Here is a 27,216-nt window from a genome sequence, read left to right on the forward strand (position 1 = left end):
TAACCTAAGACTAAGAGCAATTGCTTCGTATTCCTTTGCATATAGTAACCTATCATCTTTTGAGCTAGGAATACCATCTGAAGCTCATACAATTGCAATGATTCCAATGACACTTTTTTTGTACGTTGTGAGTGTTATATTATTTTAAATAATATAATGTTAGATTAAATAATGTGATTTGTCACATGTTATTGAGAGTCACAAAATTGGACACATGTGTATGTCCAAATGTGACATATTTGGAGTTACAAAATCAGTTACAAATTTGTAACTCTCAAAATATTACCCAATAATTTGTAGATTGTATGTTATACATTTGAGTTTGGATTTCACAAAGCTATTATGAAATATGGTTGTTTGAGACATATTTTTAACTCTCATTAGGTGTAAGGAAGTTATAAAATCATGTGGGAAATGGTTTGAGACGTTTTGGAAAAGCTGAAAATTTGGATGCTGAAAATTACCTGTGGCCGTGATACTCCTGGCCGCGGCCAATGAGGCTGATAGCCAAAACTACTTTTTAGTTTTTTTTCTTCAATTTGAACGGTTCTAACATCCTAAGCAACTTTCAAATCTTCATTTTAATTCCATAAACATCTAATTAAACATTGGTAATAACCATGGGGGTTGGTGGAATTTGAAATTCAAAAGGTATCTCAAACTCTATAAATAGGAGTCTAATGCTCACTTGTAAGACACATCATTTTTCTATCCACAAAGCACTTGGCTGGAAAAAACATCATAGATGTTTGATAATTCCAGAGAGTTATTTCCTTGTGAGATCCCTTAGTGCTTAGAGAATAGGGGGAAATAAGTTTTTGGACAAATGTCTTTAACTTTGTTCAAGTTTGTGATCCCCACTATTCTATACTTTGGTTGTGTGAGAGTGATATTTTATCTATTGTTCTTCTTATTATTTTGATCTTCTACCTCTTTTACTTTTTGCTTCTATCTTATATATTTATTTGTATTGTTTTGCTTTCAGTTGTATTATATCCATCATCTTCTATTTTTATTTACTTGTATTTTTGCAATAGAATTGTAACACTTTTTATCTGTCATCTTGTCTATTGTAACATTTTGCAATAGAGTTGTAACATTTTTTATCTATCATCTTGTCTATTGTAATATTTTACTTAAAATTGTATTTTGGTTTCTCTATTCCCATGAATATAATATATTCTCTAATAGTGAGCAATGCCCACATCCATTTTTAAAGCATTCAGGCATGGAGGGAACCAAGTGACTGGCTTCACATGTCGAGACTTTTCATGTGTTTTTGTAGTGTTTTTGTTGCTTTGCCAGCAATCTGTGTATAGAAGCAAAAACTCAACCAACAAGATATTGGCAAGAACATGCATGAATACCATGTTTCCTTTTATTTCATTCCCTCTAAATGCTCCAAACTATAATAAATAAATTACAAGGTTGCATAGAATACAAAGAGGCATTAATAGTATGTAAAATGTCCATAATATTCAATGAAAGACCGCTCTAAGATGGTCCAAAATGTAGGGTATATTTGACAGGAACGATGGAATGAGAGGATAGATAGGGTGAGAATGAGAAGGAAGGAGAAAGTAGAAGAGTGTAAAGGAGAATAGTACTTCTTTATGTTGTTTGGCAAGTTAGGAATGATGGAATGAAAGGATGGATAGTAATTTATTTATAAAAGGGAAATTTTGGTATTTATGCATATTATAGGTGCATATATAAAAAAAATATCATTATTTAACATCATTCCAAAATAATGCTAGTATTTGTTTGATTTCCAAAAATACCCTTATCATTTTTTTATCCTTCATCCATCTTCTCTTTCTCGAGTCACCTTTATTCTTTGGACACTATCCATCCATCTTTTCATCCCTTATCAATTAAGATACTAATTTATGCATTTCGAATAGATCTGTGCATGATTTTTTGGTTTTTTTTGTAATTTTTTTCACACTTTTTTAGATCTGAAATGTAAAAATTTGCAGAAAACTCAATAGACCTCGATGTACCTTGATGGGCTCTTAAAAATCATGATTTTCAAGAAAAAAATCATCTGCCTCGATAGACCTCGATAGGCATCGATGCAAATAATTACAATTAATAAAAAGTGCATAACTTTTCACTCGGGTGTCCGTTTGAGTTGATTTTTTATTTTGAATTTGGGTATTTTCTTGAGATCTACACGTCTAGGATATGTACACACACATTTGAGAAGTTGAAAGTTTGAAAACATACCCAACTTTGAAAATATAAGGGTATTATTTTGGACTTTGGTGTGTTTTCAAGCTTTCAACTTCCCAAATGTATGTGTACACATCTTAGATGTGCAGATCTCAAGAAAATACTCAAATTCAAAAAAAAAATCACTTCAAACGGACACCCTAGTGAAAAATTATGCACTTTTTATGAATTGCATCGAGGTATGTCGAGGCTTATCGAGGTGGTATCGAGACATATGATTTTTTTTCATGAAAATCATGATTTTTAAGATATACCTCGATGTACCTCCATGCCCAGCTTGATGGGCCCTTAAAAATCATGATTTCCATGAAAAAATACTATTTGCCTCGATAGATCTCGATGGAAATCAATACAATTAATAGAAAGTGCATAACTTTTCACTCGGGTGTCCGTTTGAGGTGATTTTTTTTTAATTTGGGTATTTTCTTGAGATCTACACATCTAATATGTTTACACATACATTTGGGAAGTTGAAAGCTTGAAAATATACCAAAGTTAAAAAACAATACCCTTATATTTTCAATGTTGGGTATGTTTTCAAACTTTCAAGTTCTCAAATGTGTGTTTACATATCCCAAACGTGTAGATCTCAAGAAAATACCCAAATTAAAAAAAATCACCTCAAACGGACACCCGAGTGAAAAGTTATGCAATTTTTATCAATTGCATTGATTTGCATCGAGACCTATCGAGGCATGTGGTTTTTTTTCTTGAAAATCATGATTTTTAAGGGTCTATCAAGCTGTGCATCGAGGTACATTGAGTTCTATCTAGGTATATCTTAAAAATCATGATTTTCATGAAAAGAAAACCATATGCCTTGATACCAACTCGATAAGCCTCGACATATCTCGATGCAATTCATAGAAAGTGCATAATTTTTCACTAGGGTGTCCGTTTGAGGTGATTTTTTTGAATTTGGGTGTTTTCTTGATATCTGCACATCTAAGATGTGTGCACACACATTTGGGAAGTTGAAAGCTTGAAAATACACCAAAGTTCAAAATAATACCCTTATATTTTCAAAGTTGGGTATGTTTTCAAACTTTCAACTTCCCAAATATGTGTGTACACACCCCAGACATGTAGATCTCAAGAAAATACCAAAATTATAAAAAATTACCTCAAACGGACACCCAAGTGAAAAGTTATGCACTTTTTATTAATTGCAATTATTTGCATCGATGTCTATCAAGGTCTATTGAGGCAGATGATTTTTTTCTTGAAAATCATAATTTTTAAGGGCCCATCGAGCTGGGCATCGAGGTATATCGAGTTTTCTGCAAATTTTTACGTTTCAGATCTAAAAAATTGTGAAAAAAATTGCAAAAAAAACCAAAAAAATCATGCACAGATCTATTCGAAATGCATAAATTAGTATCTTAATTAATAAGAGATGGAGGGATGGATGTATGGTGTCCAAAAAATAAAGGTGACCCGAGAGAGAAGACGGATGGAGGCTAAAAAAATGATAAGGGTATTTTTGGAAACCAAACAAATACTAGCATTATTTTGAAATGATGTTAAAGAATGACATTTTTTTTATATATGCACCTACATTATGCATAAATACTCAAATCTTCCTTATAAAATTACTAATTTACTTTTAATATATTATTATTAATTTTAATTTTAATTTTTCCTTCCTAATTTATTAGTTTAATTATAAAATAAAAGCTATATTAAAAAACATATGCAAGAAAATATCTTACAAATTTGATTTATTCATTATACATAAATTTGATTATATATGATGAAATCATGATAAGAGACCCACAAATATTAAAAAAAATTAGAAAAAATAATAATAATGTAAAAATCAATAAAAAAATCATAAAAATTAAAGGAAAAAGAGAGATAGAAAAATAAAAGATTATATAATATATAGTTGTAGTATAATCACCTAATAACATAAAATAATGTAAGAATCTATCAACAACAAAAAAAAAAAAGCAATATAAAAAAAAAAAAGAGATAAAGAAATAATTTTTTTATAGCATATATTTAAAATGATTATATAATATATATATATTAACTTAATAAATTATTATTATATATATTTATGTTTTTGCCAAATTTTATTTTACTCTTGGTCCATAAATGGACAAATTTTATCTCTCTAATCATTTCTTTCCTTACTTCCACCTAGCCAAATAGTGGATAATTCCTCTCTCTCCACTCCTTTTGATTCATAACTCTCCATTCTTCCATATTTCTTAGATGTCATTATACTATTAGGTGATATTTGGTTAGAGTTAATGGAATGAAATTAATTTTCATTCTATTTCTTTATTTAGTTATATTTTGGAGTATTGGAATTTCATTCTAGTAAAATTATTTTTCTATCATTTTAGTAAAATGGTTATCCTATTTGAAAATAAGAAGAAAGATCATTTTAATACAGATTAAAAAAACTTAATTATTGTTTTGTTCATATTAATTTTTATTTCATTTAATTTTATTCTTATTCTTTTTTTCATTCTTATTCATATTTTTTAATTTTCATTCACTCCAACCAAACATCATCTTAATGTTGAGGAAATAGAAATAAGGCAGGAAAAGTATCATAAAAGGGAGATGGACACTGTACATGATGTTTTTGTAATGCTAATAATATTAAAATAACTTCACGACACACTTTTCAAATAAACATATTTACTTTATTGGGCAGGTGGAATGACCATAAGGATTTCCCCTAGTTTGATAAATAGATATTAGAGGATATGAAGATGTCAAATGATAACAAGATTTGACACAATAAAGATCATTATCATCAAAGTGCCAATAATAACAATTTAGGGAAGCAACTAGAAGACTCAATGTAATGGATAGAATCGCATGAACATCAGTTGGCAAAAACATGGACTCTGGTATTAATGTATTCCAAGTTCGAACAGGACATTTTGATTAACAAAACAAGATGAAGGAAAGTGTGTGATCAGGGGAGCCATGGATCAGTTTGTACGCAAACCAAAGAATCATCTCCAATGGATCAGCCAAGATTTTATTCAAGTAAGTCTCGCTCCCAAAAACTAAAAATTGTTCTCCAAGTTTGTGACCAATGGTATGATGGCAAGGAGAGCTCTGTTGAAGCAAATCAAATTTTTGGAACCCCATACCACCCATTTTTTTTTCGAGATACACATCTTGTGCCAAGATAACCAATGTAGTCGGTTTCTTTTTTATTTTATTTTATTTTTTATTTTTTTGGTGGAAGTAGAGTCCCACAAAACTTTGTTATAATTGATGGCATAGAGACTTTAGAAGTTGAAAAAAACTTGGGAATGGATTGAACCACTGATTAACTTCTATTGCCAATGTGATAAACGATACCAAAATTATTTTTTGATATAAGAAAACAATTATGTTTTAGAAGGCCTATCGAAACTAGGAAGACCAAGGTATGATTCATGACACTGCCCACTTGTTGTGCAAAAAAAAATCTTGGATGTTTCTTGAAGTGTAGACTAAGAAAAAGAGATATAGTTTATCAACTCGAAACAGCTTCATATATTATGAGGATAATTTTTAGAGTAGTATCTTCATTAACAATGAAGTATTACTATCGTACCAAGTTCAACTTCAACCACAAAAACTATTTTGATGATCAACCAATACTATTATTAACATAATCAGAAAAAGGTAATTGAAAAGCTTTATTTTGACTAAATTGGTAGAAAATGTATTTTTTTCATACATGCCATAAATGAATGTTGGGTCAGACATTGACCGATAATTTTCTAGTGATTCTTTTAAAGACATGCCTCACGTTCCATCTTCATCTGGGTTTTCTATTTGAGGTAACTGAGGACACCACCTACTGAATATCATATTAAGTAAAAGGCTCCATCAATGTATTGGTCATATATGTAGTTATAAGAGTGGGAACATGGTCCAAGGCTCGTGGACGCATTTCTCAGACCGAACCATAAAAAATCTCACCATGTTATTGAATTCACATGTTTCATTCCTTTTCCCCTGATATACTGTAATAAATCTATTAATTGGTGTTCTCCCGAGCATCCACCTTGTCTAGCACAATGACTGAATACTGTAACAAAAGGAAGTTAATGCTCTTAATCATGAGCTCCATTCAAGAATAAAGTTCATTGAGTTCCTTGAATTAGAGGTAAACATTGGGTTAAGGAATTTCTGTTGGGCTGAAATTTGTCCCAAAAAATATTCACTTGAATAAAGACCTTTAGTTTTCTGATATGATATACTTGGGTCACTTTATTAAAAAATAATCATGATTTTGTTTTTTTTTTCAAATCTCTACAAGAATTATCATCATAGCCTCAACAGTTTTCGAAACATTAGTGAAGCCTCAGAAAGCCAGTAAATTGACATCAAAAGAAATCAGTCGGTAATTCCAACATGTTTACTAATCCTCATTGGCATCATTGTAATTTCATTATAAAACGCAGATCATTATAGTTTAAGATGTATAAGTAATCGCACAAAACGGCTCTATAGATCAATCAAAACAAGATCACAGATTTCTATCAACGCAAAACATAATAGCTTTCTCAGACCAATCGTAGCATCACAGGTCACAACTCTTTCAGAGAAGCCTTTTTCTGATTGAATTGAAAACATCCAAACAAAAACAGAAGAGGAATAACTACTTTTTTTTGTTATTGATAAAATGTGCTTAAAATTTATGAATTTTCAGTGAAGATCTCACTTTATTTTCAATAAGAAGCCTCAGAAAGCCAGTAAATTCACATCAAAGAATTTCAGACGGTAATTCCAATTGTAAACTAATCCTCATTGGCCTCAAAAATAATTAAATAATTTTAGATTAAGAAGATGTAATCGCACAAAACGGCTCCGTAGAACAATCGAAAAACATGATCCACAGATTCCTATCAAGATGCGAAAAGATTGCTCTTGGACCAATCATAGCATCGCCGGTCAGAGCTCATAAAGAGCTACCGTAGACGTGGCATCGATCCGTACAAACACAAATGTACCAAGTTCTACAATTTAAATTCAAACAAAATTGTGAAACCCTCAGAGACCCGTTTAAAATCACACACACAGAGGGAACACCGTACTCAGAACTCAATCCCAACCAATCAACAGAGCCCCGGAAAACGACATCGTTTCCACATAGGAAACGGGTGCCGAAAGGGCTTTGTGACTGGTGAGCTGGGAGAGAGCAATGGCTACGATTGTGAACCCTCTGCTGTTTAAAGTGTCATACGGCACTTCCTATCAATTTTAGGGGAGTGCTTCCTCATCGGGATCTTTCCTCTCCTAGAAAAAACCCTAACCCTAGACATTAAAGGTAAAGAAACAGAAGACCAATACTCAAAACTAGAACACACAAGAGATTCACAACAATACTCAAAAATCACATCATATCCAGAGTAATAATTAAAAATAAATACAAGTTTTCAGCCATGCTGAAAATTCACAAACCCTAAAAACTCATAATATCAGCAGCCATAACAATAACCAAAAGACACATAATGGGAGATAGAGGGAAAAGGCCGCTACTCGGAGCGATGGGTACGAGAGAGTGAGAGATAAAGGCAGTATTTATAGATAGATTGGATTAAAGGATGTATTCATCAGGGAGTCCGTGCCCAAACCCGTATGAGCTCAGCCCTATAGACACAAAGGCCGCATAGTGTTGCGGTCCCAATAGGCCTGCTCCTCCAGCCCATAAAAATAACTCATATTGAACCTTATAACGAGGAAATTACATTTTTATATTTTTATACGAGGATTTTAATAACAGAACTTAACATAAATATGGAAACTTAACTAAACTTAACATATATATATATATGGACAAAAAAATAATTAAGCTAAATATGGTAATACACGGTTAATAGAAAAATATAAATATGGAATTCCCATAAACTAAACAAACAGATTCACATAATTTTCTCGTCCACTGCCAATCAAGAAAATTTTTGTCCACGTACAGCAATTCATCGACCATTTTTTCCGATCACAGCTTCATATTCTCCATTGTTTCCGATCAATATCCAATCAAGAACTGGTCGCTGCTACTCTCATCATCGTCTCCGATCAAAATCCGATCAAGAATTGGTGGCTGCTACTCTCATCATCGTCTCCTTTCTCTAGTCATCCAATTAAAAATTCAATTCAATTTCAGATCTTCTTCTTCTTCTTCTCCGGCAGATCTTCTTCTTCTTCTTCTTCTCCGGCAGATCTTCTTCTCCGATTTCATCCCCTGCTTTTACGTTCGTTCAACTCAGCAAAAGCAGAAATCCATCAACTTCTCTGATTTCTCAAACAGGTAAGCAAATCTTTCTTCAAATATACGACATGCAAAATATTTACACAAATAATCTGCAAATTACTTCCTGATAAAATTCTTGACTCAAACTACTTGTTTCAAAAAAAATTAATTTACACGCGTGAAACCAGTTACATCGCAAAAAAGTTCAACATTACATAATTCAAATATTACAAAATAATATAAAAATAACAACAAAATAAATTCTGAAACCAGTTACATACGAAAAATAATAATAATAACATTCTGCATAATAAATTATTATGAAAAATGTAAAAAGACAAACTGATTTACGTTTATGAAACCAGTTACACAATATAATTTTAACTTTGCATATTTGAAAATAAAAATAAAAAGACAACACATTCACTAAAGTAACCAGTTACACACACAAAAACAGAATTTAATGCAACATAAATAATTATGGAACCTGGAAAATAGTTCTCGATTCAAAAAAAGAAACCAGTTACTAAAATAATTTCAACATTAATAATATTCATTCACTAACACAACCAGATACATTTTAAACATCACTAAAAATTATGTTGTGCTATATTGCAGATATGGAGACCATAATGACATTGATTCATTTTGGATGAAAATGGACAGATAGATATCAGTATGATGAGTACACCATGACTGGACTGATAATACCAACAAATTGTTCTCTAAACAATTTGATTCATTTAGTGAAAACTGAAATAAAATGCAATATTGAAAATATTGAGCTGAGTTATCAGTTATCACCAAGTATGCCACCAATGAAATTACTCACTGACAATTTAGTCCTATTCTACATTGAGCTGAAAAAGAAGCAAAATGAAGTAACTGAGCTACCACTATGCATCACCACTGTTGATCAAACAATAGCTGAAACTGTTCAACACACTACTTATGAAGAAGAAACACAAAAACAGAACACAGATTTAGAAAAGCTAGTTCTTCAACTAAACAACGAGCAATCAGCTACAAAATTACAATATCACGAAGCAACCTACACGAGAAATAACCAGGTACAAACATTCCTAAATACTACAGACATAGCTGATGATGTAGCAGGATTTATCATAGAGAGAACAGAAGAAAACAAAAGAAAAAGAAAAGAAGAAACAGAAATTATAACTGATCATAAAATTTTCAAAGTTGAAGAAGGCCAGATTTATAAGGACAAAAAGCTCTTAAAATCTGCTCTATGTTATTATGCTATGATCCACAACTTCCAATTCAAGACAAAAAGATCTGAACCAAGAGAGTACCTGGTAACCTGTGTGGATGACAATTGTAACTGGTTACTTAGAGCTTCAAAGTTCAGGAAAACAGAAACATTTAAAATCAGAAAGTATGTAAAAACTTACACCTGCTCCTTGGATATCATTATGGAAGACCACAGGCAGGCTAATTGCAATGTCATTGGGGAACTAATAAAATCAAAATACATGTCAATAAAGAGAGTACACACACCACATGACATAATCAACGACATGCTAGATGATTTTGGTGTTTCAATGGGGTACCAAAAAGCCTGGAGAGCAAGAGAAAAAGCTTTAGAATTGGCAAGGGGAAACCAAGATGATTCATACCAAAAACTTCCCATCTACCTTCACATGCTAAAAGTCTCGAACCCAGGTACAATTACACACCTGGTTACAGACAATACAGATCACTTCAAATATATGTACCTAGCATTTGCAAATTCCATCAAAGGATGGAAACACTGTAGGCTAGTCATTGTGATAGATGGAACTTAGTCATTGTGATAGATGGAACTTACTTGAAGACATCATTTGGGGGAACTTTATTCACTGCTTCAACAATGGATGCTAACAATAACATATTCCCATTAGCCTTTGGAATAGGAGACTCTGAAAATGATTCATCATGGTTATGGTTTTTCACAAAGTTAAAGGAGACATATGGAGAAAGAGAAGGTACTGTTTAATTCTTTATATTCTTATTGAAACAAACTAAACTCATAAAATTATCAGTTTAATAATAATCCAGCAATAAAATAGAGAAAACAGTGCAAAAAAAAAAAAATAACAGTCATATAAATTAATGAAACTAGTTACTCAGTTAATACTTAATAACCAGTTACTCCATTGTGATTTTGCAAACAGGTATGGCAATCATTTCAGACAGGCATAAAAGCATAGAAAATGCTATAGACGATGTATACCCAAAAGCTTTCCATGGAGCATGCATATTCCACCTGTTAAACAACATCGAAGTCAATTTTGGTGTCCATGGGGAGGACCTAAACCTAAACTTTGTCAAAGCAGCAAAGGCATACAGAGTACAATCATTTGAGCACTACATGCATGAAATAGACAAGATTGACACACGCATAAGACCGTATTTACAAAAAATTGGATATTCAACTTGGTCTAGATGCCACTCCAACAAGAAGATATACAATGATGACATCAAATATAGCTGAATCAATAAATGCTGCATTGAAAGCTGCAAGAACACTGTCAATCACTACAATGATGGAGGGCCTTCGAAGTTTAGTTCAAAAATGGGTATGGAAAAATGGTAATGAAGCAAACAGAACATTCACACCAGTAACAACAGATACTGAAACTGTGCTTAGAGAAAACTTTATTCGTGCCATTAAATTTCAGGTACCTGACATATATTGAGCACTGAATATTATTTATCAAAACTTTTAGTAACCAGTTACTAAAAAATATCACAGTATCCAGTTTCTAACATGTGTTTCTCTACTAAAATAAACAGGTCTTCCCAGTAAACACTATACTGTACCAAGTTCTGGTTGAACAGAAAGGAAATTTTTTGGTCAACCTAATGGAGAAAACATGTGAATGCAAAAGATTCCAACAAGACGAAATACCGTGTGCACATGCAATAGCAGTATTCGCCAAAACACGGCTGAAAACATATGATTATGTTGCTGATTACTACAAAACTACAACTATGAAAGCAACATATGAATCAACTGTTCATCCATTGCCAAATGAAAGAGAATGGACACTGCCAGAGACTTTAAACATAATTGTCCTACCACCAAAATCAAGAAAACCACCAAGCCCCCCTAGACGGAAAAGAATCAGATCTAGAGGAGAACCAAAGGTGCAAATAAAATGTGGAAGATGCGCGCAGCAAGGGCATAATAGAAAAACATGCAGGAATGAACCAATCCCAAAGCTGCGAAACACAACAAAGTCAAAGAAAATAGACAAATAATTTTCTAAAGAATAGATATACTACAATTTCAATATTTTCATTTGATGTAATAAAATTGTATCCTAATGTTTTCTACTTCAATAAAAGTACAAACTTTTTAAACATTTTACATTTTATAAATTTGATACTCAACTTCATGGTTCCAAACACAAAGATATTCCAAATTTGGAGACTCAAGTACCTGGTTACAACACATATTATAGAAAGAAAAAAAACAGATACTATAAGTAAATTTAACAAACAACTACATAAACATGTAACCAACGATATAAAAACCTAATTATATAACCACAAATCTTTCCCAAAAAACAAAAAAACATAAATATTATAAACTTGATACTCAACTTCTAGGTTACAACACAAGATATTCAAAAACTGAAAATTCAAGTACCTGGTTACAACACATAAAAATATAAAAAAATAAAAACCAGTTACTATAAGAAATTTTAACAAACAACTATATATTAATAAAACCAACTACTTTAAAAACCTAGTTATATAGTCATAAATCGTTCACAAAAAAAAAAAAAAAAAAAAAAACACAGCAAACAAAAATAAATCAAAAAATAATTAAAAAAATAGAAATAAAAACTAAAAAAACAGTAACCAGTTACCTGAAACATATAGCTTTTACAATCTAACACAGAAGTAACCGATTACACCATCTTCATACAATAATAATTGAAACCTTTATGAAAAAAAAAACATGTACATGACAATATCTTCACACTTTAAAAAAAAAAAAAATCACCAACTCTATTGAAAAAAAAACATACACATTAAAATAAAATACAGTAAAAAAAACTTTATATTAAGCCAAAAGTTGAAACCAATTCTTTACATTGACCAAAAAAAAAAAAAAAAAACCATACATAAGTCCAGTATTAAAACAGTATCCCTTACAAAACACAACTTCACTATTAAACAAAGAAAGAAAAAAAAAACATGGTCGTTAATACAGCTTTAAAAAAAAAACTCCAACATCTCTACTTATAATTCCTCCTCCTCTTTGATTTCTTTGATGGAGCATCATCTTCTGTCTTGTACCCACCAATCTGCTTCTTTTTTGCATGACTATACAAGTTAATGGCAAGATAATCACGATAGGTAGCAATTTTGGCAGCCATGTTCTTCGGGATGTCATCAATCTTCCCATGGATAAACAAATCAGCATATTTGATAACAAATACTCCACAATCACTGCAAAAAAAAAAAAAAAATACAAAAAACAGCATATGAAATTATTTAAAAACAAATAAAATAGAAAAATAAACAACAATATACAAAAAACCAGTTACTTACTTATCCTCTTGAAATGGCAAGTCTTTGGCAAAGTTAAAATCAATTGGATCCTTCAACCCAACAAAATATGGATCAACATTCAAGTCCAAATCTTTCCTAGAACAATAAAAATCAAGAAAATCTAGGAAATATGGTAAAACAACAGAATAAGCCTTCACATATGGCAAAGCAATACTCTCATTCTTCTTCCCCGTCAAAGAATTGTAGACAGTTAACATCATACTCTTAATGGAAAAGTGAATAAAAACCCAATGCAACTGAACCTTCACATGCACAGGAAAAAGAACATGATCCACATCCACCCAAGGAGTGTTACAAAACAAATAATCACCAATAATGTAATCTGAAATTAGATTATCAAAACGAATGCTGCTTGAATCACATTTGGCTGCCACAAAGTTATCATACAAACCCTTGATAGTTGCATCAAACCAAGAGTCTGTAGTTGTAACCCTCTTGTTCAAACCATCAATCAGCTTAATCTTCTTCCTCAAGTAATAAAATCATACATTTATATGCTACAAAAAATAAATAAACATACAAAAGTTAGGAACCTGGATACTAGCCAATATATAATAATAAAAAAACAAGTTACACACAATGCTACAAGAACCTGATTACTACCCATAAATAATAAAAACAATTTACAGACAGTAGTAAAAGGAACCTGGTTACTTGTCTTAACCATGATCAACAACAAAAACAAAAATATCTAAACAAACAAAGACTAATTAAGAAACATTATACCAAGAACCTGATTACTAGCCAATATATAATAAAAAAAATAAGTTACACACAATGCTTTAAAGAACCTGGTTACTACCCAAAATTTAAAAATAATTTACACACTTATTAACAGGAACCTGGTTACTTGACTTAAACATGATCAACAAAAAAAAAAAAACATCTAAACAAACAAATACTACTAAATAAACATTATAACAAGAATCTGGTTACTTACAGTGTCCATAAGATCCTCCCCACAAGTTTGAAGCTTGTAAAACCACATTTTCTCACAAATTTTAACAAAAGAATAATCCATTGGTGGATTGATAATGTTATTGACATTAGAAAATTTATTCTTCCTTCAAAACAAAAAATATATATATATATTAACAAACAATTAAATATCAAGAATAATAATATTAAACAAAATATAAAAAAACATACTTATTCTTAAAATTCATTTTATCCTCAATCCAAGAAATATAATCCAGGCAATCATTCTTTGAAACATTCTGCCCAATTTCATTTTCAAATGGAAGCAATCCTCTAACAATCACCACTTCCTCTCCATTCCTCTTCACAGTTTCTTTTACTTCAGAAGAACCAAACTCAGTAACAAAAGGAGACTTGACATGAGTACTAGGTTTAGGCTCCTTTTTTTCAATAGCAACAGGAACCTCATCATCATCACCAACCATCACAACCTTCCAATCATCCTTACTCCCACTAAATATCTTTTCTCATTCTGCATACTTAACAGTTTTATCAATAACACTCAAAATCTCTGGATCCATATAAACTTCTTCAAAACTTAAACCAACTCAACTGAACTCAAGCTTCTTTGTAAAATCCTATAATGAATAAAAATAAAATCAATTACAACAAATTCAATTTTAAATAAAATAATACAAGAAATAAAAACAAAAATAAATTACAAAACCTTATCTCCACCCACAACATTTGACAACTCCAACCCAGAATAAACAGCATCAAAATTTTCATTTAAATCCTTCTCGACACCCTTAAAGAAATAATGAAACTGGTTACAACAGTAACTGGTTACACTAAACAACTACAAAAACACAACATACTATTAAGAAACATAAACCAGTTACCTTATTACCATCAGACTCTTCAGCTGAATCATTTCCACAATCCTAGCCAAAAAATAATAATAATAATCTGGTTACAACTAAAAATGGTTAAAAAAAACAATAAAGCATAAAAACAAACAAGTTACCTTAGAATCATCAGAAATAGGACTGGAAACATTATCAAAATCAGCTGGCTTTTCCCCTTCATTAAAACCAGCACTTTCATCACTTGTATTTGCAACTTTTTCAGAATTTTTTGCAACAAATTTTGCAATCATTGCAGATAAATCACTGAGTTTCCCCATGAACTCAGATCTCATAACTGCAATGTCACTAATAATAGTTTCTTGGCATGCTTTTATTGATGAGATTGATTCACAAATCAATCTCAACTTTTCACTATCAACCTAAAAAAACAAAATAAAATACTTTACAAAACAGCAAAAAAAAAAAAAAACATAAAAAGAAACCTATAAATTTCAAAACAAAATAAATTTTTTTTTTTAACTAAAACAAACAACAAAACTAACCAGTACCTGGGAACCCGGACTACTGTCTCCATCTTCAGCACACACCTTCGGCAAGTATAGAGGCTCAAACTTAAACTTCTTTACTGCCAGTTTCTTTCTCTCCTCAGAAGACGGATAGACATTCAGGATAGTCAACTGAATAAATTAAAAATATATATATACAAAATCAAGAAAACTGGTTACCATCAACTGAAACCAGGTACATAAACAAAAATCCAAAAATGAATCAAACAAATTTAGCAAGAAACCAGTTACAAAACAAAAAGATTATACCTTCTGATTGTTGAAAACCTTTCCCACCAAGTTTGCATAGAATGCATTATCTGTACTCTTCCAATTCAACAAACGTGGAAATTTTTTCCCAACCCGTTGACAAAACTCAGGACTCAACTCAGCTATACTTTCATATATCCATACAATAAAAGCAATGGGAAACCCAAGAAGTTTGTAAGGGTGAAGGCCAACCTTCCCATCAACAAACAGTCCATCAAAAATTTTATTCCCACCCTTCAAAGCAGTTTTCAAATAATGAAAACTCCTATCCCATACAAACTTGCCAAAACTAATATTTGCTAATTCAGAAAAATCTCGATCAACCATCTCAAAAAAGAAATCATCAACCAACTTATCACTAGTATAGCCGTACAAATAGTTAACTAGGATATGAACTATACCCAATTTCACAACATCCTCATCATCAACTAGATCCTTACTAATAAAAGCATTGCGTAATTCAGACTTTGACACCTTACCAACAAAACGGCCAAATATTTTTTTCTTAAACAAAACTTTCTTTTTTTGAAAACGACTTAAATCAAACTCACCATCACATCTAAGACCTGTAACTAGAGCAAACTCTTCAATAGAAAACCTACACACTCTACGACCAAGCTTAAACCACATTTCCTCTTCCTCCCTCTCATGAGAGACCTCTCTCAATAACACAAGCTGGGCAAGTTGAGTTTGAAAATGAATATCACATACTTCTAAAAAGTGCCCAAATGGGGTCTTCTTAAACAATGATTTCTCACTTTTCGTCAACTTAGATTTCAAGTCAGTAATGACACTCTTGTCATTAAAATGTTGAACCTTACTACCAAACCTCTTGGAGGGGTTTATCTTTAAATGAGCCTGCAGAAAAAAACAAAACAATTAAACATGCAACCAGTTTCAAAAAATATAAACATGAAAAATTGATAAGTACTTTACATTTATAAAACCACTTATATGTATTTAACTTTGTATGGTTGAAATATACATATAAAAAAAAACAATTCATTCACTAAGGTAACCAGTTAAAAAATCATTAAGAAAAATCGTTCACTGTTATCTGCAAAGTAACCAGGTACATATGTAACCAGGTCCACATTAAACCAAGTACAAAAAAATAATAAAACAGTTTAACAACAAAAAAAAAACACAACAATAACAATAAAACAAACACAAAACAGAATTTAAAATTATGCAAATTAACTACAAATCTACAAGAACCAAGATACACAACCATAAAAAAATTAAAAAAACAGAATCCACATGTAACCAGGTACAAAAAAAAATAAAACAGTTTAACAACAAAAGAAAACACAACAATAACAATAAAACAAACACAAAACAGAATTGAACATTATGCCAATTAACTACAAAACTACAAGAAACCAGATACACAACCATAAAAAAATAAAACAAACATAATCCACCCAATGTGAAACACAATAACAGAAACATAAACAGATGAACAATTTTTTATTATAATAATTAAAAAAATAAACACATACCACAACATGTTTAGTCTCATGAGAATCATTTCCAGCATCCTTACTACCAGATGCACACGAATTCTTCGTCTGTTTAACAGTAGAAGGCGATTTACTTGTCTTCCTTGCAACAGAGGAAGGGGATTTACTCTTCTTCCTTGCAACAGACTTCAAATGTGTAATGTTACTCCTTCGAGGAAGAATCTCGCCAATATCATCCCCTACATTCTTCGATTCATCCTCTACTATACCAGAAATTTTCTTCTCAGAACCAGAAACACCACCGCATTCACCACAGTGATCCATCACACAAATTTGAGCAAGAGAAATATACAATGCACTGCATAAAAAAAACAAACAACACAAATGAAAAAAGAATAACAGATATACATATATAGAGCACAAATTATAAATAACTACCCATAAACTTCCCAAATAATAAACTGATCAAAAACTGACAAAAATCCCACTAAAAAACTAACGATAAAATCGTGCACCAAAAATAAAAACCACCATTAACACAGATTAAAAAATAAGCACCCACGACAGAAAAATATATAATACAAAGCAAAATTAACAATCAATTTACATTAAAAAAATAAAAAAAAAATGAAAAAACTGAAACCGGGTACTCACCGATACGAAAACACCACAAAGAGACACAAATCCACAACGAGAAACTTATAAAAATCCTAAGAAAAAGAAAAAAAAGAAGAAATCAACACAAAAAACAAAATGCTGAAAGAAAGAAAAACTTCGAACCAAACAATATATAAAAAACGTGATACTGAAGCAAACGGAGAAAGACATACCTGAAACCAGGTACTCACCGAGACGAAGACACGCACAGAGGGCACAAAATCGACAACAAAAAACTCAAATAAACCCTAACACAAGAACGAAAACTAAGAACACAAATCACCACTGAAGAAAACGTCATACTTAATAAAATATACTAATAAAATTGAGAAAACGTGAAGCAGATAAAAACGTGATAGAGCATATGTACTCAAGTACCTGCATGCATACTGGGAATTGATTTCCTTACAAAAAAAAATTCAAAAAATAAAATAAAATAAAATAATATAAAAAATACATAAAATGACTGAAAAGCCCTCACAAAAATACACATAAATGCATAATAAACAAACTACTGAAATAAAATTTTCTTACAAAAATGTTTACCAAAATAATAAAAATAATAATAATAATAAAAAGACAAAAATTCCCTCATAAAAATACCCCTATAGAATAAAAAAACGTATACAAAAAAATATGGGATACAAAAGCAACGTTTTGATAAATATGGGAAAACAAAACCCATAAAAAAGGAAAACAACAAAAAAAACCATAAAAAATGCACACACAAAAAAAAGCCATATATATCAAATTTTATTGAATTTTCCCATATTTCATGTAAATTCCTCTTTTAATAATGTGTGTAAAAATATGCTTTTTTTTATAAAAAAAATTAATCTGTTTTTTTTAAGAATTTTAACTTGTATGAGTTTATTTTCCCATATTTTTATATAAAATTTGGTTTATGTCATAGTTTTATTTTTAATCAAGTTTTATTAATTTGGAAATGCATGTTTCTGATTTGATTATTATTTGTTTAGCTTATTTGTTTTTTATATTACTAATTCATATTAATTTTTTTTTTGTTTTGAATATTTTTTTTTTGTAATATGAATTGTATTTATTATTTTTTTTATTTAATATAAATAGTTTTTTTCCTTCTTTTTTAGATTGTATTTTTCATTTTTCAAATCCTGGGTAAGGTAACCAGTTACTTGATTAATCTTTGATAGTTGCGTAAAAATAAAATCCTAGAGTTAGGTTAAATAACATGTACTAGGAGGAGTAACCAGTTACCCTGAGAGAAGTAACATTCTGCCATAAGAGGGGTAACCAGTTACCATAAAAGAGGAGATGGGTTACTCATATTAAATATGAAAAAAAAAACATCAAATTTGAAGTAAAAAGATGAGTAACACTTCATTAAAAAAATAAAGAAGAAGTAACTATGATTTTAGTAACATGGGTAACCAGTTACCATATGATTTTTTTTTTAATTTGGATGTTTACGTTAGGGTAACCAAATACTCATTCAAGTTTTCATATCAGTTTTTTTTTCTTTCCAAATTTGAATGTTTACATCAGAGTAACTAGTTACTCATTCATGTTTTTTATATCTATTTTTTTCTTTCCAAATTTGAATATTCCTGATGGACCCAAAACGGGTATGTTTAAATATTTATACTCGCAAGCGCACGAATCGTATTTATAGAATAGTTTTCGTGTAAGCACGAGGTCGAACCCAAAGGAGTTGTCTAAAATAAAAAAGAAAACTATTTTAAATCAAAAGTAATAAATTCTAACCTAGTTCCAAAGATTGATGAGTTTTAATATTATGAACATTAAATAAAAGATTGAAAAATAAAGCTATTTAAGAGAATGAAAATAAACCCATAATGATTTGAAAATAAGTGTTAAAAGAAAAGATTATTAAGATACTAGAATCCACAAAATGTAAGTTTAATAATATTTATTAGTATATTGATTCCCGAGTTTTAGTGATAGTTAAAATAATTTAAACTATCATTTTCCAAAAAGATTTATAATTTTAAACACAAATTTCTTATAAAAAGATATGATTTTTTTTCACTTTTCAAAATTATAATTTCAAAGCATTTAGTGTAAATCAATCTAATGAAATAACAAATAAATCAATGAACATTATTTATAAGGCAAAACATAATATTTTTGTTCTAAGCATGGATGTGTACAATTTAATGACACGTCTTACACAAAGAATATTATGTTTATGCACTAATGAAGAACAAAGTGTAAATATGTTCTAACAATCTAAAATACAAGATATTTAAGATGAAAGAAATATATGAAGAAGAAAAATCCATAGACTTTGTTGCATTACAAGGGAAATCAACATACAACATAAATATTACATAGTTACAAGTTGCTTCATCATGATCTTAATAATCTTATGAAAAAGATTAGAAGCACATAACTAGAGTAGAAATTACAAAATAAATGACATACATACTTGCAAAATGCTCTTGAAAAACCCAAATGGAAGAGAGAATGGTAGAGAGAAAATGGGAGAAAAAGATGGTAACCCAAAAACATTAAGCCCCCAAAAAATGGTCTTCAAAACCCTTATTTATAGCCAAAATGAGATTATTAAAATAATCAATTTAAATTAAGTAAATTGATTAAATTAATAATAATATGGTAAATAGGGGTAAATTGTAGGAGTGATGATGACTTTGGGGTAAAAAGTGGCATTTTGAGCATAGGGGACAAATGGTACACTTAGGCAAATTTAGGCTCAAAAAGTGGCATGCATAGCTGTGTTGGCAGCTGGGCTGCTTTGGACAGAATGGTGGCTGGCCCAGGCGGCTGGAGTGGCTTGCTTCAGGCTTGGGCAGGCGTGCTGGCGGGCCGGGCCTGGTGCAGAGGCAGAAGAGAAAGCCCACGTTTGGGCTGAATGTTGGCCCGTGTGGCTGGGTGAAGAGAGTTTGCTGCTGGGGACAGCTGGCGAAGCTTGAGGAAGATGTTGAAGATGCTTGGCGTTGGGCTGGCTGAAGGAGAACGTGGCTGGTGAGGGATTTATGCAAGGAGGTGAATGAATTTCTGGTGGGCCAGCTGGGAAATTGGGCCTTTGAGCTAACTTGGTGAGTAATTCATAAATGTCATATTTTCTCATTTCTTCAACTTTAATTCTCTTCTTTTCTTTTCTTTTCTTTTCAAAGTACCAAAATGCACATTGTTTCCTACAAAATAATCATAAACTAAATTAAAATTAATTATTTTCTCTAATAAAATATACCAAATAACTTCCATGAAAATATTAATTAAAATTTAATTTACATAACATTTAAGCTCAAAAATGCATGTTTTTACTTCAAACTTAACAAGACTAATTTCAAATAATTAAACTACAACATATTATAATAAAATAACTATAAAAACACACAAAATAATATAAAATCACAATAAGACTAATAAATTCAAAATTACTTAAAAACTTAATAAATCAATTAAAAACTCAAGAATTAAGCAACAATTAGCACATAAAAAGTGGTAAAATAACTCTATTTTGTAGAGTTATCAATTCCTATTAGGGTTATTGGTTATCCATTCAAGTTTTCATATATAATTTTTTTTTCCAAATTTGGATGTTCCCACTAGGGTGACTGGTTACCCATTCACATTTTCATCACATTTTTTTTCTTCGGATTTGAATATTGTCATCAGGGTAACTAGTTACCCATTCACGTTTTCATATCTATTTTTTTTTCTTTCAAATTTGGATGTTTTTATCACTGGTACTAGTTACCCATTCAAGTTTTCATTTATATATATTTTTTTCAGATCTGGATGTTGCCACTAGGATAACTGGTTACTCATTCACATTTTCATATAATTTTTTATAGATTTGAATGTTCTCATCAGGGTAACTGGTTACCCATTAATGTTTTTATATTTTTATTAGTTTTCTTTCTAAATTTGAGGTTCCCATAAAGGTTACAGTAAAAAGAAAATGCTGAAAAAATTGATTTGAATTTTTTTACATATAGTGGAAAAAACTATAAAAAAATTACAATAATAAATTAAAAAAATAGTAAAATAATTATGTAATGTTAAAATATATGTGTGAAAAAAGGGAATGAGAAAATAATAAATACAAAAAATGAAGAAAAAATAAGGAAATTAAACTAAGGAAAGAAAACTAAAAAAATATGGAGAAAAAAAACAAAAGAAATGATAAAGGATAAAAACATAGGAATGAATAAAAATGAAAAGAAGAAGAAGAAGAAGAAGAAACATGATAGAAAAATAGAAAGAAAAATAAAAAGAAGAGTGAAAAAATTCGTTGAAAAAATGGAAAAAGAAAAAAAAAAGCTCATGTGAGTAAAAAAAGAAAAAAAAACAATAATAAATACAAAAATGAATAAAAAATAGAAGGAAAAAATAAAAATAAAACAAAAAAAATGAAAGAAAACTGAAAAATATGAAAAAAAAAAATACAAATGAAAGAAAAAAAATAGATAAATGAATAAAAAAGAAAAGAATAAGAAGAATAATGGAAAATGAAAAGAAAAAAAATGATTAAAGAAAAAATTGGTAGAAAAAAAAAAAGAAAAAGAAAAAAATGGAAGAAAAAAGAAAGAAAAACAAATTAAAAAATGAAGTGAAAAATAATAAATTGAAAAAAAAAATATCTTCAAAATCAAATAAAACATAACTATGATAAAAAAAATGTGGCATAATTATATATTTTTTCAAATTTATGGGAAAGAAAATCTGTTTAACGCCCAAATCATGAAAAATACTAACTGGTGGTTGTAGTATAGTCGGGCGGTCGATCCACAAATAGGCAACCTAAACTCAAAATATTAGTAGAAAATAACACAAAAATTAGTAACAAGAAATAAATCAAAATATGGACATGAAAAGAGATTTGAGATTTTGGTGTTGTCTTTTTGATAAAATGATGAAATAAGATAAGTGAAATAAATGTAAGATGTAATCAAGAGTTTGAGAAATGGAAATGTTTCAAAATCATCCATATGCTTGTTTAGTTACTTGGTTACTTGATTTACAAAAAAATACACAAGTAAATAATTCACATCCCAATATTTACTTGGAAAATCTAACATTAAAATCCATATTATTTTCTAACAAAAGTCAATTTGAGTAATAAAGTTCTTTACTTTGAAAGCACAATGTTGATCTTATGAAAAATCTAAAAATGACAAAATACCCAAAGGCAATAATGCAATAGAAGATTAGACATAAAATTATGTATCAATATTACTTTTACTAATTAGAAGTACATAGAAAGAGCATGACTAATCATATATACTATTAACATAAGTAAATAAAGATGACAAAATAGAGATGGAGATGAAAGAACATAAATAACTCAAATATTTTATATTAAGAACATAGTAAATCAAAGTAGCAATATAACATCACTAACATATGAAATCATCCCTAACCTTCCTAGGAAGATTAGACCATTAAGCTAATGATTCTCACAAAATTATAAGAAGAAAGTGAGTAGAAATTTTGATATAGTTTCTTTACTTTAAAAATTATATACTAATTGTGATTAAAAAAAAGTCCTTATTTATAGAGGGAAAAAATGACTAAAAAGAAATTAAACAACAAAATGAGGTTTACAAAATAAATATGAAATATTAATAATAAAATATGATTTTGAAAAATCAAATCTTATTATTAATATTACCCTAGCTATTTTGGTATATGGTCAATATGTCATTTTTCTAAAGCACAAAAAAATATGAGCTTTAAAGCTCAAAATGACAATTTTGCAAGGCTCAATACCCACAAAATAGGGTAAATTACATCTTACACGGCAATTTAAAAAAAAAAATTAGTTTTATACGGCAATTTAAAAAAGTTACAAAATTACTGTGCTCCTCCCAACTAATGTGTACGCACATGTTTTTTTTCTCCCTACCGTATCTTATTGGTATGTAATTTTGAACTACCATTTTTTTTTTGTCAAATCAACTTTTCTTTCAAATATTATACGTCAAATCATTTTAATATTTTTTGTCAAATCACTTTATTTTAATTATATTAATTCCTATAATACAAATATTACAATTTTCATATTATATATTTAAAAAAAGTCTCAATACTTTAATTTTGTTTGTCTTTTTGTTCATAGATACTTTTGGTATGATAATAATAATAATTACAAATAAATTTATTTTACTTATAAATATTTAAAATAAATATAATTATTAATATTAAATAAATATTTTTGCTTACATAAAATATTATATATTTAATCAATATAATCTATTTCTTTATTAGTTGTTGCAGTTTTTTTTTTTAAATATAGTTTAATGCAATTTAACATTTTTGTATACACTAATTATAAAATTCTTTTAGTTACAAACTTAGTTTTATATATTTTTGTTACAAATATGTCAACTAAATTCACAACTTACTTTTTGAAAATATTAGTCACAAATATAATATTTTTTAGTTATAAAATTAGTTATGTAAGCTATTGTTACAAAAATAAAAAAATTTAGCAATGAATTATTCTGTAAATGTTGTCTACAAAAATGTAAAACTTGTTTACAAATCTGTAAAACTTGGTTATGTATTTGTAAATGTTGTTTGCAAAAATATTTTTATATAACTGGTTTACACATCTGTAACACCTGTTTACGAATTTGTAACGGCTATTAACAAAAAAAAGTTGTATTTCACTGCTACTCCGTATTTACACTTGTCATTCTATGTTTTTCATAATAATTCCGTATTTTTGTAATCTACTGTATTTTTCATATTTTTTTAAAATGTCAATGTATTTTTGTGAATTTTCCTAAAATTAATATTTTTAAATAATATTAAAAGATGAGTAATTATTGAAATAATTACAAATTAGTAACGTTGTGTTATGAATAATATTGGGAGAATAAATAACTATTAAAATTATAAAACCTAGTAAATTTTTATTACAATTATGTTAAGTAAATATATAAATTATTTGTGCAACTATTAGTTGAAAAATATAATTTTATTTGTGAATTAGTTTTGTAAACTTTTGTTTCAAAACTAGACTTTTTTTTATTATGAATTAATCTGTAATTGTTGTTTACAAATTTGTAAAAAATTATTTACTTATTGTAATAGTTTTGTTATTGCTTATTACAATCTTGTAATATATTTATACTTTTTAATGAGTTTTAGTTATTGCATGTAACAATTTTATTATTAATTGTAATAGTTTTGTTACTCATTGTTATAATATTAACATTAGTTGTTCTAACATCTAACATTTTTGTAAATTTTTTAGTTACAAAAATTGAATATTTTACTTATAAAATTAATTTTGTAAATCATTGTTACAAACATGTTAACAAAAATAAAAGAATTTGTTACTGTGATAATGAATTTTCAAATTACTAAATAAATGATGACCAAATTTTAATTATTAAAATCTATATTTATTTGTTTGTTAAAAAAAACTAATATTTATTTAGATTGGTTTTCACGAGTAACATTTTATATTGCAAATATATTTTTTTGTTCTGATTGATTTAGTCAAAAAAGAATACGTTAAAAAAAAATCAAACCAACAAACTAGTTTATGGTGATAGATTTGGCCATATTATAATATTATTAAATAAATAGTTTTCAAATTATTAGATTCGTCTTTATAATACTAATAATTAATAATTATATTATTAGTTTATAAAAACATTAATAATTTATTATGAAGAAAAATTACATGTGTTATTGAATGGGCATGAGTGTCATATTTACCAATAGATTATTTATTAGTTGGCATCATTTGGGTGCTGTATATTTGTAATTAATTTCAATTACCGTATATTTAGACTTTTTTTATTAACTTGCAGTATAGATGCAAATTTCCCCACAAAATATAGGTTGAAGGTGGCTGGTGGCAGAAGTGGGTTTTGACCCATTTCCAACCAATGAAAATGTGCCATGTGGGCGGCTGGGTTGAAGGAAAATGGCTGGTTGGGCCGCTGGGCTTGCTGAAGGGAGACTTGGCTTTGGGCGAACTGGGCCTTGGAGGTTGGGCCTTCGTTGGGCTAGTTGAGGGTGGCGTGAGTTGCTAGAGGAGCTTTTGGCGTGAAAAATGCTTAGACGCCGAAGGAGGCTACGCTGGCTTTGGATGACAGGTGGCGCACGCTGGAGCTAGGAGTCTAAACACGTGGCGCGAAGGGAGCACGACACCTGGCAGCTGGGGAAAGAGGAAGGAAGAGCTGGGCCTGGGCTTGGAGCTTCGGTTTGGGCCAAATTCTTTCAAAAATGTCATTTCCTTCATTTTCTTTTTCAGTTTTAACTATTTATTTGTTCTCTTTTTTTACTAATGTCCAAATGCAATTTATTTCCTAAAAATTAAACACATATTAAATTTAAAATTAATATTTTCAATTATAAAATATATTACAATAAATTCATGAAAATATTAATCAAAACTTAATTTATTTTACACTTTAAAACCAATAAATTTTCATTTTTGAGCACTAATCAAAATCCCATAAATATGAACTTCCAAATAAAAAAATCATAGAAGAATAGAAAAATTAAATGTCCATATTAAAGTAAAACAACTTTAAAACTCTCATAAATATGAAGAAAAAAAATCTCTTTTATAATTTAGAGGCAATTACTTTTTTTTTTACTTTGAAAAATATGGTACTTTTTTTTTCTTAAATTTTTTATGGCATATTTTTCTTGTTTATATTTTTATGGGAGTTTTTTTCCCATATATTTGTAATATTTTATTTGTATACCATATTTTATTTTTTATACAGTTTTAGTAGCTAGCTTTAATATGTTTTAAGATTATTTTTATAATTTTAATATATTTTTATTATTTTTTCATCATTCATATTTTATAAAATATATTTTTTACATTATTCTTGGAAAAAAAAAGAGACCTTCATCACCATGTTTTTCATTCTCATTTATTCTTCTTTTCTTCTATTTTTTATCTTCTTCAATCAATATTTTCTCCGTGGTAGCCGGTTACTATTATCAAAATAATTTTGATATTTTTTTGTGGTAGTAATCGCATGACACTGTCAATTTTTGTTAGTGATGTGTCGTAATTAGTTACAACTATAAAAATCAAATTTATTTTTTAAGTGGTGTTGTAGTAACTATAAAAAATATTTTTTGATTTTCTTAGTAATGTACCATTATCAAAATACCAACTGAATTGTAACTGGTTACTTAGTGAGTATAACGTTCCAAAATTACCTAATAAGGCTTAGGGTCTTGATTAGGGGGTCGGGATGACAATATATGGAATTACATGTTTAATTGCTACATTAATTGTAAATATGTGAAGTATGTGATAATATGATTAAATGCGCATATTTAGGGATATTAAATATGCATGTGGGCCTGCTAGGATTTGGTATTTGGTCCATTGTGGGCATAAATGTGTATTATGTGCATATATGTGATATATGTGAGAGACCACATTATTATGTGAGTTTATTTGGATTATTCGGCATGAGGCGATCCTAGGGAGCAAG

General features: G+C 29.2%; 1 protein-coding gene and 5 non-coding genes across 6 annotated transcripts; 1 reads left to right on the forward strand and 5 right to left on the reverse strand.

The window, feature by feature from the left end:
* Positions 1-6,554: 6,554 nt before the first annotated feature.
* On the reverse strand, positions 6,555-6,636 carry LOC133820370 (small nucleolar RNA snoR77Y). The gene has a single exon (XR_009886784.1). It is a non-coding gene; the product is annotated as a small nucleolar RNA snoR77Y (small nucleolar RNA).
* A 46-nt stretch (positions 6,637-6,682) lies between these two features.
* Positions 6,683-6,791, reverse strand: LOC133820379 (small nucleolar RNA snoR2/U65). The gene has a single exon (XR_009886792.1). It is a non-coding gene; the product is annotated as a small nucleolar RNA snoR2/U65 (small nucleolar RNA).
* A 143-nt stretch (positions 6,792-6,934) lies between these two features.
* Positions 6,935-7,015, reverse strand: LOC133820369 (small nucleolar RNA snoR77Y). Its single transcript, XR_009886783.1, has one exon. It is a non-coding gene; the product is annotated as a small nucleolar RNA snoR77Y (small nucleolar RNA).
* A 30-nt stretch (positions 7,016-7,045) lies between these two features.
* Positions 7,046-7,193, reverse strand: LOC133820378 (small nucleolar RNA snoR2/U65). The gene has a single exon (XR_009886791.1). It is a non-coding gene; the product is annotated as a small nucleolar RNA snoR2/U65 (small nucleolar RNA).
* A 223-nt stretch (positions 7,194-7,416) lies between these two features.
* LOC133820380 (small nucleolar RNA U49) lies at positions 7,417-7,486 on the reverse strand. The gene has a single exon (XR_009886793.1). It is a non-coding gene; the product is annotated as a small nucleolar RNA U49 (small nucleolar RNA).
* Positions 7,487-10,325: 2,839 nt separating this feature from the next.
* LOC133814045 (uncharacterized) lies at positions 10,326-11,719 on the forward strand. Its single transcript, XM_062247063.1, has 3 exons — positions 10,326-10,440; positions 10,901-11,136; positions 11,252-11,719. Exons 1-3 carry the CDS (start codon positions 10,326-10,328, stop codon positions 11,717-11,719), a joined length of 819 nt encoding a protein of 272 aa, XP_062103047.1.
* Positions 11,720-27,216: the final 15,497 nt, after the last annotated feature.

The sequence above is a fragment of the Humulus lupulus genome, chromosome 2 (genome assembly GCF_963169125.1).
Source record: "Humulus lupulus chromosome 2, drHumLupu1.1, whole genome shotgun sequence".
Lineage (NCBI taxonomy): Eukaryota > Viridiplantae > Streptophyta > Magnoliopsida > Rosales > Cannabaceae > Humulus > Humulus lupulus.